The sequence below is a fragment of the Phalaenopsis equestris genome, unplaced genomic scaffold, assembly GCF_001263595.1.
Source record: "Phalaenopsis equestris unplaced genomic scaffold, ASM126359v1 Scaffold235151, whole genome shotgun sequence".
Classification (NCBI taxonomy): Eukaryota; Viridiplantae; Streptophyta; class Magnoliopsida; order Asparagales; family Orchidaceae; genus Phalaenopsis; species Phalaenopsis equestris.
In genome coordinates, this window is record NW_018253037.1 from 401,218 (window position 1) to 419,676 (window position 18,459).

At 32.7% G+C, this 18,459-nt stretch overlaps 1 protein-coding gene across 1 annotated transcript in view; it reads right to left on the reverse strand.

Moving 5' to 3' along the window:
- Positions 1 to 16,933, reverse strand: part of LOC110039089 — a 21,949-nt gene extending 5,016 nt beyond the window's left edge. Inside the window, exons 1-4 of the mRNA XM_020744042.1 lie at positions 16,633 to 16,933; positions 16,442 to 16,552; positions 16,278 to 16,346; positions 2,966 to 3,097 (exon numbers count right to left, since the gene is read on the reverse strand). Of these exons, the coding sequence (XP_020599701.1) occupies positions 2,966 to 3,097; positions 16,278 to 16,346; positions 16,442 to 16,552; positions 16,633 to 16,848 (528 nt within the window). The 5' untranslated portion in view covers positions 16,849 to 16,933. The remainder of the gene's footprint in view (positions 1 to 2,965; positions 3,098 to 16,277; positions 16,347 to 16,441; positions 16,553 to 16,632) is intronic.
- Between the last annotated feature and the right edge of the window lie 1,526 nt (positions 16,934 to 18,459).

Genomic DNA, 18,459 nt, shown 5'->3' on the forward strand with positions numbered 1-18,459 from the left:
ACACACTTCTAGATGAGTGGCGGGTTCTATATATTCGGGTGACCGAGTAGCCTTCGTGGACCCTCGAGAATAAATATAACTGAGCCTAGTCTCATACGAGTATTTGCGATCTCCCTCATATGAATCTTCTTTTTGTTTTATCGAAGTTTTGGGACGGGGCACTCGTGTTACTTTTCCTTTCTTTCGGGATTTCCCCAGGAGTTTTGAGGATTTTCTTTTACTTGAGTCTTTTTTTTCATTGATTTTTCTCGAGTTTCTCCGCTTTTCCTCGGGTTTCCTGGACAACGTTTCTTTCGGACTTTGCTTTTTGAAATACATTTAGGTTTGCTATACTCAAGGAATAGCGGATCTCACGGGCGTACATGTTTGCTTTACATTTTACAGCAATTAATTTTCCTGTTTTTACCTGCTACTGCTCTTCTTATACAGCATGTTATACCATTTATATTTCTACCTGCTACCGTACCATACAGCATGTTATGTTATTCATGTTTCCACTTGCTACTGTTTCTTCTCGTATAGCATGTTATACTGCTCTTGTTTTGTCTACTACTGTTCCACGTGCATTCTATTGTTTGTTCCTACATCGCACACTTTACATTATATAACTTCAAACATGTTTCCTTTTTGCATAGGATGTTTAGAAAACTATAACCATAGGGCCGTTTGATTTAACACTATAACTGGACGCCCTAGAAAACTTAAACTCGTCATGTCGGGGAGTTTGGAGCTAGCGCAGTGGGAAGCACGGCCATCTTCAACAGCATAACATGTCTTCCCCAGCAAAACCATCTCTTTTCCTAGAAATTAAACAACAATCCATAGAATTTCGACGTTGTTTGCCTAACGCAACATAAATCCTACCTTTTCTTTAGGCATTCACATAGCTCTGCTGTACGATTTAAGCCCTAAACTCGTTCTAGGCTCCGAGGTTGTCGTCCGATACGACGTAAACCCTCATATTTTCTAGGCAATTTGTGTGGCTCTGTCACACAAATATAAGCCCTAATTAAATAAAAATGGCAGGATAAAACACTTTAATAATTTCTTCTTAAAGTTGGAGCCAAATCATAGGATAGACTGGGAAGTCACTGAGGTTCTCCTCAAGATCTATGGCCTCCCCTAGTTTCTCTTCATTTGGATTCCTCAACAATGTTCCAGATTTGAGTCTTTCCCTTTTCACGTCTCTTCGTCCGATTTCGTTGAAAAGTCCTATCCTTTTGACTTCTTTGAAGACATTACCCCCTGATTTTTATCGAGAGTTTTCTTAGGTGACCTAGGTCATTTAAGATGTAATTAACTATAGGGGTTTGCCCTTATAGAAAGTTTTTTCGAACCCAGCTTAAAATAAACCTATTTAATTATTTATATTAAATAGGGGAACTTGTTTGCAAATAAAATATTTTCGCAAACCAAACAGACGTCATATATTAGTCATATGTTTTCTTAGTTTATTTGATCGAGTCTCACCCTCAAGTCTTGTGTTTATCCCTCGGGGTAGATACAGGATTTGAGGTAGAGTGCTCTTTCATTTAAACTATGAAAAATATGAGGTCAGTTTGATTTCATATTTTTCTAAAATTATATACATATATATACGTAAATTAAAACGTCCTTCCGAAGCGTGCGACGAGATTTCGATTCCAGCGACCGACAGCTTCTTACAGGAGACCCCCCAAACTTTCTTTTTACTTTCTTTTAATGCCGACACACCTGTGCCATAAACTATGCATGGAAAGGTGCATTCATTTTCAAAAAGAATATTGATGGTGATATTTTTTATGTGATGTAAAATATTTGAGTGGTAAATATGAATGTTTATATAGCTGTAGAGTGATATGTATGTAAATGCCACAAAAAGTTTTAAATGTTTTGATTTAGATTGAACGATCAGCCACCTAGGAGAGGCATATATAGATGTAGAGTCGTACTATGCTCCCAAAAGAATAAGTCCAAGAAAATGCACAGCAAATTAGGGATGAAACAGAAGTAAAATGGCGTCTATTCCCAACTTCACTAATTTTCAAGCAATAACATGTGTTTATCTGGGAACACTTCATGGAGAGCAAAGCATTGCCTCTATAATTGCATGTTCAACAAGAGATGTAAGAACTACAATGATGGTATTGGGAAAATGAAAACATTCACAAAATCAGATAAGAAAGTCGACTTTAGTACAGTAAACTGAAGGACTGAATTAAATATTCAACTAAAGGTTGGCTGTTGTTCACAAATCTTTTAAAGTGCAGCTGTTCAAGTTGCTGGTTCCAGATATAAAAGCATCTACATGAAAGCTCAAGAACTACCAAAATCAAAAAAATAAATAAATAAATAAATAAAAACTAATAATCTGTTGATTATATAGAAAAATTTGCAGGGAACAAGTTAATTAGGTGCCACAAAAATATAAAGAATGAACGGCTTGACACACCTAACTATACTGCTTTGTGGCGCTAAATTGATGATATCCTTTCTATATGCATAAGGAGATTAGTTTACTTGGTCTCATTCTTTGTTTTGACAATTCATTCTACTATACTTAGTCCCTGCCTTAGTTTTCATACAAAAAAGGTATAGATTGTCACACAAAAAAGAAGACGATGAAGATGAAGTTACTAAAATCAACAGATATATCACAAGTCCAACTAATTGAAAAATTGTTAGCACAAAACAGTATGCTTTGCATCTCAAAGTTTTCATAAATTTCAGAATGTAAATAAGAAATTGATGATGTAGAACAAGTTCCTAGCACCAACAAACAAATATCCTGTCAAATGAAATTTGAAAATTTTGAACACAAAGCAGTATATTTTGCATCTCAAGATTTCCACGAATTTTGAATTGGATATAAATTATTTTTTAAATAAATTTCATTTGGAAGCACAGTAAAACTATAAACTACAAAGCTAACTAGATTAAATTCTTAAAAAATCACAGTCCACAAGGCAAGCAAAAAGATGCCTACCTTTGGAACAGGGGGTGCCTTAACAACACATGCTTTGGACAGATCATTGCAAAGAAAATTGATCAGTGAATCAAGTGAGGGCTTGGAACTAAATACAAACTCGGCAACATCCGTATCAGAGTATCCCATGATCTGCAAAATAGAAAAACAAATTGAATATGTGCAATTAATCAACAATAATAAAAAATTACAGAATTCATGTCAAGTATCACAACAACGAATTAGGCAATAGATAAAGTAGGAAGCTCGTATAGAAGGAATGGGAAATGGGGCAAACTTTCAAGATGATATGTGCTATCACAAACATCTTTCCATATTCACCAAGTAACACCACCACAACAACAAAGCATTAATCACACTACGTGGGTTCAGCTACATGAATCAGTTTTCTCCATTGTGTCCTATATAGTGTCATATTTTCATTTAGTTCTACTAAATTACGATCAGTTTTTATATAATAAGCCCAAGTCTCCTTAGGTCTACCTCTGCCTTTTTTAACATAAGTCAAATCTAAAACATCTACTCTCCTAATCGGATCATAAGATGGTCGACGTTTAATGTGACCAAACCATCTAAGACGACTTTCACTAATTTTGTTTGTCACAGAAGCTACATCAACCCTATCACAGATATATTCATTTCGCATTTATCTCTAAGTGTAAAACCACTCATCCACCTAATCATTCTCATCTCGACAACACTTAACTTAGTATTATGCTTCGCTTTTAAAGGCCAACATTCAGCGCCATAGACCATTGCAGGTCTCACCAAGTAATACCAACAAAAAATAAAATAAAATAAATGAGGTTTTCTGCCTTTAATAAGCAGTTTAAATTGATCACTGAATCAAAGTTGATTTGTTTCAAACATCAATGCATATCTACCATTTTCAAAAAGTGACTAACAACCAAGCGATTGAGATATACTGGAATAAAATGATTAACAAATCTCGTTACTGGAATCTTAATTGCTAAGAGCATGCAAACACTTCAAGAAAATAATATTCAAATATCAATATTAATGAAGGAAATAGATCTATAAGAGCTTCGTAATTAAGGTAAATCACATTTACGAGTCACCAAACATTATATGGGTGAGGTCAATGGATTATAGGCTTAGAAAATAAAGTTGAGATGGGATAATAGTTTGGTTTTATCATAAGTAAATCTATTATGGAGATGATATTTGTACTAATCTAATAGAGAAAAAGATTTAAAAAAAGATCTTCAAATAGATTGTATTGGTCTTAATATGGCATATAATTGAGTATCAATAGAGCTAAATTGAAGCATGTTATAAATTTAAAAAAAAAAATTGCCGAAGGATCGTTAGTGTTACTAAAAATGTGAATGATAAAGTGATCACTAGTATCAAAAGCATCAGTCAACTAATCAAAGAGTTCTAAATCACATCAAAATTATATCAGGGGGCTGCATCAAGTTTATATATTATATATTCTGTATTGGATATTGGGATAGTAAAGGATCTTTGAAGCAGTTATTATGATATGTTATTTACATGTCAAGCGAAAACATTGTGGAAATAAGGGAAAAATTAGAATATTTGAGAAAATATCAAAAAAAGAAAAAAAAAATCTAGAAATTATCAGGCGCAAAATTAGAGGATATAACTACAGCTTAGGTGATGGTTAGATGTGAAATATTTAAGTATAGCTTGAGTGTAGAGAATGAACCTTTAGCCAAGGATATAACTTTTAATATTTTTTTGAATCGAACAAAACTAAAATAAAAAGGAAATGAAATCCCAATAAGTATAGGTTGCTCATGAATCTATACAAATTATTTGAGCTTTACTGCCTTTTTTTTATTTCCTTTCACTCAAAATCCAACATCGAAACACGATGTTATTAAAATTTGGGGGAATAGAATGGAGTGCTACATATAATGCACATGCAATAAGAAAATTGCACAAAGATTTAACAAATCATTTTAAACTGAAATTTAATCCACTATATGACATATATTTGAATGTTTAGCAATAAAATAAGTGAAAACCAAATTGAGCGTGGTAAACTGAGACCGCTGAGATAGTTGTGCAACACTCAATTAAAAGAAATTGGTAAACTTCTGACATTTTTAAAGTATAACCCATAATTTGACATCCCTCAAAATTTGATCGAATCAATTTTATAAAATTCTGCACATCGTATCGATCAATTTGAAATATAGTACCATACATGAATTTTAAACATATAAGAAGATATAAAATTATGAAATAAAAGTTTAATTAAACTTAACTAATCTTAATTAACTCCCTAATCTCTCTCTCGACACTATAGCCACCAACCTTCCTTCGCGACTTTCAGCCGTGGGAAATACCAGGTCAATCCTCATTCTGTTCGAACACAAGTAAGAGCTCTAGAATACATATCTTTAATGACTTGAATAGAATTCATAACACCTTTCTTTTCTAGAACTGTCCAAAAAACTTCTCTTGGAATCTTATCGCAAATTTCTTCTAAATTAATAAAATTTGTAGATCCTCCATACTCTTTATGTACTTCTCCATCAAACATCTCAATAAATATATAGCTTCCATAGTAGAATTGCACGACATAAATCAAAATTGATTATGAGATATTTTTGTAACACATCTTAACCTATATTCGATTACCCCACTACCATAATGTCATAGTATAACACAATAACTTAATTTCTCTATAATTTGCACTCTTGTGCATAGCATTATTCTTAAAAACAATGACCAAAATACTCTTCCTCCACTCCTCGGGCATCTTTTAGTTTCTAAAATATTATCAAAGAATTAAGTCAAGAAACTCTCAAACCTCCTAGATATTTCCACACTTCAATTGAGATATCATCATGTCTTATTGATTTCCCATTGATGGTAAAAATAAAAAGTTTTATTATCATTAAAGAAATTACGGTCATTAAGATCGATTGTATTTTCAGAAACTTCATTGAAAAGTTTATCAAAATAGCTCACCCACCTATGTTAAATATCTTCCTCTAAAAAAAACACTTTTTGATATTCATCTTTAAGAAACTTTACTTAAATTTAAATTTTTTACTTTTCTTTTATATTTGTTTGACTAGATTATCCATATATTTTTTACCTTCTTTAGTATCTAATATATTTTAAAGATCTCAAAAAAAAGCCGAAATCATAATGTTAAAAATTATTCTCTTAGACTGTCTATGGGCAACCTTATACTTTTCCCAATTCTCTAAGCTTTTATATTTAAAAAAATTTTTATAATATAATTTTTTATATTTTATCTGTTCTCGCACATTTTTATTTCACCACCAACTATTTTTATTTATAAAGCCAAGTATATGTTTTGTTATTTGTTTAATAGTTATTCTTACTTCATCCTACAAAGTATTAATTTCTTTATGAATATCCCAAATCTTGAAATTTACTCATAAAAATAATTGTATTTGCCTTTTAGGTGCCTTTATCGAACTTTATGATAGTATTTTATTGTATTTTTTATCTTACAACTCTTCATCTTAAAATCTAGAAAAAATAATCGATATTGAGTCCTTAAATTTCACTTGGAATGAACATATAATCTTTACATTCTCGACGATCTCATTTTTCTCATAAGAAAATAATAATTTTATATTTTATTAGATCTATTGTTATAAGTAATAATTTGCTCATCACTATTCTTAAATAAAATATTAACAATAACAAAATCATAAGCTAAAGCAAAATCTAATATGGTTTTAGCGTCTCCATTAATCACTCCAAAACTGTCACAACCATGAATATTTCTAAAATCATTTATCACTCTACCAATATATCCATTTAAATCTCCTCCAATAAATTTTTTTCTCAAGAGGTATCGGTAGTATTAACAATAATCCAATAAAAAAACTTTATATTTTAGCATTCTAAAATTGTTTATATTTAGTAAAAAATCAATAGTATTAACAGTAAAAAAATCTTTCATCTAGCTGTATTAATAGTAAAATTTTTCATTCATCCAGTAAAAAATCAGTATTATTAACAGTAAAAAATCTTTATATTTTAGCATTCTAAAATTTTCCTTTTAAACATATACAAAATAGGCTATAATTCTATCTCCAATTAAAAATCTTAATATCAACAATAATCTATAGAGCTATAATTTAATCTTCAATTATATTAATTTTTACAAAATTATCTTTCAAACTCTAATCTATAATTAAATCTACATCTATAATTTAATCTTTCATCCAGCAGTATTAACAGTAAAATTTTTCATTCATCCAGTAAAAAATCAGTAGTATTAAGAGTAAAAAATCTTTATACTTTAGCATTCTAAAATTTTACTTTTAAAAATATATCAAAATAGGCTATAATTCTATCTTCAATTAAAAATCTTAGTATTAACAATAATCTATAAAGCTATAATTTAATCTTCAATTATATTAATTTTTACAAAATTATCTTTCAAACTCTTATCTATAATTAAATCTACATTATTTTTAGTGCAACTCCTACATGAATACCAAAGTTTAAAACATAAAATATCAATCTCAGCATTTTTTTAACTCATTTTGTTTCTTGAATGAATAAGATATTTATTTTTCTAAAAAACATAATATCTACTAATTCCATTATTATACATGTGAGAATATTTATCCTAATATTAATTTCATAGACTAACTTCTTTGTCCACATTCATCATGATGTGGGAACCCCGACTTATTTTACACTACACTTGGGCGTCGGTGTAGTGGCGCATCACTTTCAAGAGACTCTCTATCATCTACATGATGAATTATAAGATTCATATCATGATTTTTCAGCAAAAAATTTATGAGGGTTGTCGATTACCTTACACAGCCCTCCATTTTTCATATCTAGGGCTTAGGACCCTGCAATGTCAGTGTTTTTTATAGATATAGCTTGAAGAAATATAATCAAATGATAATTTTATCATCTACAACGCAAGTAACAATATTTATTGAGCTTACAAAGACTTACATTTTCGAACGTCAAGCCTTTTTAGGTTCATGTCCATGTATGACTTCACAAATGTTTCTTATTAGTCTATTTTAGATTCTTTTGTTTGTTTTGAAATGTTGAATGCTCTATTCTTGAATTCTATTTAAAAGTTTAAAAGTTATTTTCATAATAGATTCACAGTTGCAATAGATTCGCAATTGAAGATTTTAATAGCTAGAGATATTGATCATTGGTTAATGATGTTGATAACATAAAGTTTGGTTATTCCATGAATGTTTGTAAAAGCCTACAAAGGGTTTTATATCAAGAGATTGATTGGTATCTATTGGCTTTTAAAATATTCATGGATACACCACCTATGTACAGTCGTGTAAGGAGGGAAAAATATTATAAACATTTCAAGTTATTTTCATAATGGATTCACAGTTGCAATAGACTCTCATTTGAAGTATTGAAGAGCTAGAGACATTGATAACTGTTTTATGTTGTTGATAAAACAAAGTTTGGTTATTCCATGAATGTTTGTAAAAGCCTTCAATGGGATTTATATCAAGAGATTGATTGGTATCTATTGACTTCTGAAATATTCATGGATACAACACCTATGAGAGAGCCTTGTAAAGACGAAAAATCAGAGAAGAAGTGAATTAGAAAAGGAAGAATCTCTTGAGAATTTTATTATTGCCAATGAAGTAGTTACAAAGAATTATTTATGAAATTTGTAAATACCAAGCCTTCTCAAATTTCCAAAATTTATCTAAGCTCCCAAAGAGTTCTATATCTCTAAAGATTTCCCCTACATTTTGACAACCACCTCTATTTATAGGTTGAACTGACCTAGGGTACGCTATACACAACGCTATTCAAGCAACATTAAGTGCATTATACACAGTAATACGCAACAAGAAAGTCGAATGTAAGGCCTATGTATCATGTCAGCTTGAGTTGACAAAATCGACCTAACTTACTAGGAAGAACTCATCATCGAAGCTAATGTAAAGCACTGGTCGAGTTGGTTTGCCAAATTGGTTGTTCGAGTTGATGGGTTGAATTGAGTAGTTGAGTTGTCTAGGTCGAAATATTTAAGTCGTTACGCTAAACTAGCTGGTTGACCTCATTAGCTAATCCACGACTTGACTTGAACCCACTACAAGGGGTTTTATCTATACATATTTAATTCCTCAACTGTCTTATCTCTTTAATAATGAAATTGCAAAAAGAATAAGAAAATAGTGATTTCTATTTAATTTAAAAATGAATGCTTCTAATCAATACATATTTACAACATTTTTACTTTCATGTAATTGAGCCTACAATTGTTCCTCTATAAATAGAAGATGGATTTTTATTTAAGCTGCCACTGTCAAATTTTTTTCTTCTTCTTGCTCGTCTTTTATCTTAATTTTCTTGAGTGTGAGAGATGGAAAATGCTGCCTATGAGAATGTCACAATTCCTAAAGCCAAACTCATTGAGGCATAGTTCAAAAAATGTAAGAAAGAGAGCAAATTGAATAGGGAAGATAAAAGTGATGATTGACAAAGAAGTAACTGAGATTCCCAAGTAAAGAACTTATTCGTCTCTTCCCACTGCTAACCCTCTGGCTAGCGTTTAAGCTTTGTACGTATTGGATCCATCATCCTTTGAATTGTCACTAGGTGAGTTTCTAGTTTCTGAGGAGTCTTTGCCTTGTGTGGATTTGATATATATTGATGAGGCTCCGGCTCATAATTTGGGATTGAATGAGTTTAGAGGAATGAATAACCTGTAGATCAAATCCGGATCAAAGCGTATACTGTAATCTCAAAGAATTTTTCTTCTAAATATAATTAGCTAAGAAATCTAATGTGTTTTAATTTGTTCTACAGCTCAGCTCATGTTTAGTGAACTTATGAGCAAGGAATGCTCTATTGGTCAGTATGCTCAATTGATTGCGACTGACACACTTAACTTGAATGAAGTGAATGTTCCCTAAGAAAAACATTTTGTCCCTGAAGAGGGAGCCTAAGCGATACGCTCTTGAGGAAGTCTCTAGTCTTCAAATTGCATTGCCAGAGGAGGGTGTCCTTGAGATTAGGAATGAGAGTTTTCCCACTCATGATATAAATCTTCTGGATATTCTTTGTTTGGCACCTAAATGATTTGGGAGTATTCATGATTGCGCTTCGTTTGATGTAGATGTCTCTTACGATGGGCGAGTGCAGATTGAAATTGGGAAAAGTGTGGCCACTATAAGAGTGCAGGCAGTTGATTTCATAGCCAAGAGAGATAGTCCTAGAGGTATGTAGAACAACCTAAGTATCTCCTCATATGGCTATAAATGCTAACCTTGAGGAGAATAAAAGAACACTCCAAAGAAACACGGAGTCAATCTGCTCGAACCAAATAATGCTAGAAGGCTAGCTCGTGTTAAAGCACTTGATAAAGAGTAGTTGTGTTTCCTCAAAAGTCGCTTTCGACCCTATCTTCATTTCTTTTCTTATTTTGGGTAAATAAAGAGAGTCGCGCTCAATGAATAGGGCAAATTGTTATGGATGAGTCAATTGTACAATTATATGCCTAAATAATTGAGTCAAAATATTTTTTGATTCAAATGTGATAGCTTTAATTACACCTTGTTCTTAAGTGTGATATCTAAAGAAAAAAATCAATAATTTCTTATTTTTATCAAGTTTTCCCCCAGTCATTGCCCAAGCCTTTAAATAAGATGAACAAAGTGAATTTTCAAAACACTTGTCCTTCTCAAAACCTTCAAGTCATACATGCTTTCTTCCTTTCCAGCTTCTCTTCTTCTCCCTTGAATCTTTTGCAAGATTGTGTTCCACGTTTGCTAGTAGTAGTTATGTTATCATGGCTTCTGAGTTCACTAAGCAGTCCAAAATTTTTAATGTGGAAAAGAATTTAGCCCAGCTTGAGTTTGTATTCAATCATTCAATAAAGTCGTGTACCACTAAGGAGAACTTCAAAATACGATAAACAATGATGAGCTCATTTTCTATAGCGATCAAATTAGACTGGGGTTATGACTTTCTCTATGTACTAAGTTGGTAAATATTTTCATATTCCATGGTATCATTCAGATGCAGATGACGTTGAATCCATTTGAAGGAATAAAAGTAATAGTTCTGTATGTGAAAAAGAACCAGATTCCATGGTCTGTGTCGTGGTTTTGCCACTTATTTATAGTGAATACGTACAAAGATAGGCTCGTCATATTCTCCTAGACCAGTATCAAGTTGTCTGGCCTGAAGAGTAAAATCAAGAATCAAAATTCGAGATACTAATATGCCTCATGCTCAAGTACATGGTTAATTGCTACTTGGCCTCAGCCCTTTCTCGTTATTAAAGCTTTGGTATTGTCGTTGACTGTCGAAGAGAGCTTCTCCATTATGAAGAAAGTGGATCAGAAGGTGAAAAGCTTCTTGGAATACAACTTTATGGTGAGAATGCTCACCTATAAGTCATTCTTATTAATTGCTTATTAAGGTTTCAATTAAAACTAGGCCCAAGGCCGAATTTTGGAGTTATTACTAACCTTTTTTTTTTTTTTTGACAGCTCACAGACAGCTCACATTTATGATGTGCTTCCCGAAAAAGAAGTATTGCATTTCTAGGCAAGGAAGACGATTGGGCTACAACTGAGAAATCGATCGAGGAGAATTTTGAGATAAACCTATGAATAATTGTTACGTTCGCTAAATTTTTCTTTTAAAATAAGTTAAGCGAACACTTAGTTGTTTCAGCAGAAAAAAGCTGAAAAAGTTAGCAAAGTCGCCTTGGTTATCTAGTCTCCCGTTAGTATGAGTCGATACACGTTCTCTATACCCGATGGATAAATCGTTCTCTATAATAGGGTTTCATACAATTAGATAACAATTCCTAGATACCTTTTTCCTTAGGTTGTTTTCACCATGGTAACTTGATCATCGCTGGTATGAGTCTGCTAAGGAGGCACATCCTCTCACCAATCAACTCGACCTTTTTATCCATTCTAACACAGTTGGTAAGAAGCTCGAAGTCACCTTCAAGAACCTCCATATTATCGCCATGCACACTCAAGCATAGCTGTGACAGTGCTCTTATCATATGGCGATGTCTCATAGGAGAGTAGTCAGGGGGTTCTCATAAATGGAAAAGAAAACAAGTGACTTGCTAAGAGAACAAAAAGAAGCTAACAAAAATAAAGAGACCGATAAAGAAAATATTAATTCACAATGAGTATACCCGATAAAGTGTTACAAAGAGATTAAGAATAAGGGCGAGACAGTTACTATTTTCTATAGCATGGCAGAAGATGATTGCTAGTGACTAGAAAACTTGAAGGCAAATACTCGAAGTTAAAGGCTAGATGCTGCTCACAGGCAAGTTGCTCAAACTTAGGAGAAAATGTCCACCTTGAAGACAAGAATTTTTGAATTATTTGAGCGAGAGCAAGACGTGTGGTGTGCAAACGGTTAATTTAAATGAATCAGTTACAAATCAATCAAGCTGAATAAAACCAAAATCTGAAACCAAAAAAATCGAACCAACTAAGATTTTGCTAAAACTGATCCAAACCGAACCGAAATTTAATTCAGTTTAATTGGTTTGATTTGGAGCAAAATAAAATTTAGCATTTAATTTAATTTCAATTAGAAATGATTAAAATTTGATGTTCTATTTCAAATTAAAATTTTATTTCATGTTTTTATCTCATCACCATATCATTAAAATTAAAAATTTCAAGCAAAACTGAAATAAATGTAATACGCTCAACTTATTTTATCCAATTAAATTAAATTTTATTATTCTAATATTATTCAATTTTTCAGTTTCATTAACCTTACAAAATATTAAAATTGATATGAAAATTGAAAACAAAATATTCAAATTTTGAAAAAAAAATAAATTGTTATTTTAAAATCAAACTAAATCAATCAAATGTGCTCAGTTTGGGTCAATTTTCAGTTTTGACAAAATAATGCAGGCCACTAGCGAGAGCATTACGCATCAGAAGTTGCTGCAAGACAATTTCATGGAGAGCATCAAGTTTTGCCTAGAGAAACTTGTAAACAATTAAGACATTCCTCATGAGTGTTCTTATACTGAAAATTTGAGAAAGCTAATGGAGGAGCCAAGTTCAAGAGAAGAGAGAGATGAAGAAGGTGGTCTGACCAATGTATGACTGTATTTTATTATAAAAATGTATTGGTGAATACCATTGTAAAATATATATTAATTTCTGTAATAAAATGAAAGAACATGTGTTGCCTGATAACTTCTTTCTACTGTTATATGACAATGATGTAGTTCAATCGACAAAGCTGGTGCCTTAATGGGGAATTCATGAGAGTGAATTTCCTAAGAACAGCTCATAAAAAATAGTCAAACTTTTGCTTAAACTTTATAATGGCGATTTGCTGAAACTTTATCAGTGATGAACTGATAAGAAATCAACAACTTTCTTAATGATGAATTGATAAGAAATCTGTAATTTCTTTAGTGTTAAATTGATAAAAAAAAAAATCCATAACGATGACTTCCCAAGAATCTCATAATAGTGAATTGTTTAATATCAAGTTTCTGAGATATTTATAATGACGGACTGAAGAAATCCAAAAGAGCTAATTGCAAAAATTTTATAAGCAAATTATGAATTGATATGCTCTATCATACATATGTGAATTCTGAATAAGAAAATCAAAATTTAAGTCTTACGCTACTCATGCTCTTTTAGCGTACATCTTGGTTAAGTTTTTCATCTTTAATGGGTCGTGCCTTATTGTCAAACCATTCTTTTCACAAAGGTATACATTTAGACTTACCATAAAAGTGGCTCACGCTAATCATTACAGATTTTATCACAAAGTGGTGAGTCGCATCTTCCTCGCTTGACCTGTATTCTAAGAGTATATTTATGATGAAGCAAAAAGGTTTTACAATTCTTGAATATATTACGCCGCTCTTGGGACCAGTCGAATGCTTCCCCACTGGCCCGCCAAACCAACAAGCGAGGTTGATCCTGTACGAAGCAAGAAACGGAAGGCAGGGAAAAGCTGGGGTCCGCTCAGGCCATAATCACATATTCAAGGAGGAGAAATTGAGAGAAGTTCATAAGGAAATTTTTCAAATGCTTTAGGAGGATTCTACTAAGGGGAAAAACCTAGGATTTATGTTTTCTATGAATTATTTTGTGGTTGTTGTATTTTCTTCTTTTGGGTTTTGTTCCTAGCAATGTCTAGGGTGTGGCAGAGTCGATCAACCTCTCGAAAGTATATCATCTTTTGTATGTTGCTTATGTTTTCTTTGATTGTTGTAAGAGAAACCCTTATTTGTGCCTTTCCACATATCCATTATTATTTCTTCATGGTTTGTTCGTTAATTTTGGTGTCGAGGTATAACAGAATATTGACGTGTCTTGATGCTTAATTTTTTTTGTAAAATTTGTTGTAAAAAAAATATTTTTTATAAATCCCTGAACCGAGAGGTTAAATTGACAATTCAAGTTGGTGCCACGAGAGAAATTTAAAAAGGTACTCATGTAAGCATGAACTGTCCATCTATTAAGAGGTACTTAGCCCTCATAAAGGGAATCATCTCTGGGTACTTCGTTTACGCCTACAAGAATCTATCCTAGGGACTTCTAGCTTACTTACAGGGAGTCTCATCACTTGCCAACTTGTCCTTATGCAAATGTGGCACCAGGTAAGTCAATCATGATTTCTTCCTTTGTCCTAACTTGCTATATATATTTTGACTTGATCGGTTGAGTTGACTAATCCCACGTAACTGGTGGATGCCACATGTTAATGAAATAATCATGGTATGTGATAATAGTAAATTTTGATATAGACTTACCATAAATGTCATATGCACATGTTGATTACATGGTGTCTCTTACTTGACTACAAAGGAAGGGGGAGATAGTTTCCTAGTGTATCTTCGGTTCAAGTTTTATTGCCTTTCTTGGAAATAAATTAAGCTCGAGGGTGGATTGAATGAATTTAAACGGGATGATTTGATATTCAGTCCATGAAGATGGTAAAGATGGAGAAGAAAAAGACTTTTCTTCTTTTCTTTTTCCTTTTATTTTTTAAGTTTTTCTATATGTTATAGTCCGAATACATGAGTTCTTCAATTGTTGGAGCCCGAAGGCAGATTCACATTCATTAGAAGATATCAATTATATGGTTTGTTAACATCCTCACATAACATTTTTTTCCAAAGTGGTATTCACTTTGTAATTTAGTGGCATCTAAATGTGAACATATTCAATTGTACTCTAGAATTACAACCTCTTCAAAGTTGCATCCACTTCAGTTTAAAACAATTTAACCACCGCAACTTGAACTATATCTAGTTACTCTTCTAACAAACCTCCATATTTTTTTGTTGCTTTTGAGTTTCATCAATCTATCAGCCATTCTTCTACCATTCAAAAAGATTGCACAGTTATACCCATAAGAATTGATTGGTTTCACCAAAATCTAGCACTATTGGCCCATGGCTACTCAACATCCTCCAAGAACCTCACTTCATTCATAAATAATTCTTTTCTTTTTCCCTTTCCTCCAACTTTCTCCCATAATTAGATTGTGTGGCAATATGGAAAAACCACATTGCATTAATTCATATAAACTTATTTAATAATTTATATTTACTATTGGCTTCTAGTTCAACTTAAATCTGTGGTATATGCTCAAGCTTAAATATGTTTGTATTTTTGCATTCTCTATTGTTGAAATAATCTGAATTCTTGAAAAAGAACAAAAAAATTGTTTTCAAAAGCAAGGCACGAATAAGGAGTAATCTCATTGTGGATGTGCTGGGCCCAAAAATAATCAGAGAACAAATAACAAGGAACTAGATAAAACTTGCATTTTTTAAATATAGTAACATTAAGCAAAATATAGCTTGTATTAGATGAATAAAACAGCAATCTTGACAGTATTGAACCAAATAACCTCTAAAAAAAGCAAAACAAACTTGAGCATCATTTGGATAGATGGATCATTTGTTTTGTAAAAACTTTCTGGGATAAATTCATTTAATTGTCACATGTATCATGAGCAGTTGCAAATTAAGTTGTTAACTGCTCTTACGTTGGCCCAAAAAATTGTTTAATAGTTTTATAACTAGGTTACTGCCTTGAGCCAGCTAGGTTATCAAGTTGGATGGTTCATACATAAATATTTGAAACCAGCTCTAAATTGCTTTATGCAATTAGACGAATCCACATAAAACCTACCTTAATCCACTGAAGCAAAAATCAAAATTTTAGAATTCTAATTGAAGCAGGTTCTGAATGATATTAAGCAGTCGCCAAAGTGCTCTATTCTACACTAAAAAATTACAATTTGCTTACAAAAAAATCAATGATATAGACCATATAACCTCTTGACATGCTCGCTCAATTGTTTTGCACTCCGAATTACATTGTCCTTCCACTCCCTGCTCCACAAGCTGCAGCAAAAAATCAAAACAAATGAGAAACACAAGAAATTCCTTTTTTAGATCGTAATCAAATAGAAAGATCACGATACGATCATTTTATTTGCCTCTAATTTATCCCCTTTCTCCGTGATGTCAATCTGGAGAATCCAGTCAGCTTCCGCTTTCTTCAGATTACAAACATTCTCCGCTATCTCAATCACCTCGTATTCGGAAATCTAGTCGCAACACCATAAAATAACGATTAACACTCGGATTAGATGAAACAAAACAGGAAAAAGAGAGCAAGATCAATAACCTTTTTTGGTGAAATCTTGGATTCTTTGCCCTTAACCTGGTTGTGGATCTGGTGAGCGATCTTCTCACAAACTTGACATTTGAGGTAAGGAATGTCCTCCTTCCTTGCCGCAGAAGGAGGCGCCTTCATCTTGGGAGAAGCTACGGAGAAGGGAACGAAGCATAAGAAAAAGACAATAAGGTAGAGTGGAACGGAAACATAGAGCTTCCTCGCCATTTTTCTCTCCGTCCCGTCGTCTCTCCGTCCCTCCGGGTCTTGGTTTCCTTTTGGGACTGCAGACCATCAAAGACTTCAAAAATAACAAATTGATCATCGAAATTTTTAGTGTTGTTTGGTAGCATATTTTTAACATGATTAAGTCATAAATTTCATCAAAATCAAGGTACAGATCAAAAATAGGGAAAAACAAATCTAACTTCAATTTTCTCCCTGACGTAAATCTGAAATTATCAAATCTGATTATTAGACGGATTGCATAAATTTATGTCGTCATTTCTCACGTGCTTTCTCTCTGCTGCGAACTAGTTGGATTTCGCAGATTTGATAAATCCTCTAATGTATATCTATGGCAGCCGCCAAAAATCGTCTAAATATTTCAAATAAATGACCTTAGATATCAACATTTCATTTCACCCACCCACCCCACATCTCCATCTTCCTCCAATTCGTTTTCATTTGTCGAATCCAGCAGAACACCAAAAAAATTGAAGATTAAATTCAACGCTCTGTTAAAATGAATTTCCTGACGTTATGTTAGATTTTCCTTGCATTCCATTTCTCTTCCGACGTAAATCAGGATTTACTAAAATCCTGGTGAGAGAAGATTTTTTTCATTGTCGCTCTCGAACTTCACCCTCAAAAATAAATCCAGATTTATCAGATTTGATAAATCATACTTGATGTAAATTTAAGATGCAGGCAAACACCGCCTAAATCTGACGAATGCCCTGATTCAGTAATCTTGAGGTTTAAGGTAAAACCAAATAAAAAAGGGATTTCAAACTTGCAAGATTGAAAATGATATTTTGCATGGCAGGATTTCTTAGTATATATGGCATAAATCTTGCAACCAAATAGCTGTAATATTGATTTCCTGAAAATATACTTGCTTACTAGTAAATGGTTTATTGGTAGAGATACTTTTTTATTTTTTGTTTTTTATTTTTAAGTATTTTTATATCTAAAAAACACTGACAGTAGCAAAGATTGCATGTCTTCTCATTCGGTCGGCAACTCTATAAATAAAATGATCTTTTTCGTATAAAGGGAGGAAAGTTATTTGGGCTCTCCGACCATTTAGCATCACTCTCCCCTTCTTTTGCATTAGCATCTTTCAATACATAAAATAGGTCCGAGAGCCTAGGAAATAACTCCACTTTGCTCTGCTAGGGACAATCGTTGTGTCTCTTCTCTCTCTCTCTCTCTCTCTCTCTCTCTCTCTCTCTCTCTCTCTCTCTCTCTCTCTCTCTCTCTCTCTCTCTCTCTCTCTCTCTCTCTCTCTCTCTCTCACACACACACACACACACACACACACATACACGCTTTTTTTTCCTCTCCCTCGGTCTCACGTTCTATGCCTTCGACATTGTCAACATGACAAATTTGAATCCAACATCTTCAAAAATGTGGTAAGCATAAATCATGTCGTCCACAAGAAGAGCATTAACACTGAGAAGAAACTCTTCGAGAAGGAAAATTTTGGTTTGGACTATGGACATAGAGCAACGTCCAGAGTCCAATAATATGAAGTCACATGTAAGTGTGGGTCCCGCACAGAAAAACATTATAAAATTTTTAAAAAAATGTAAATATGTAGAGTAACGTCCA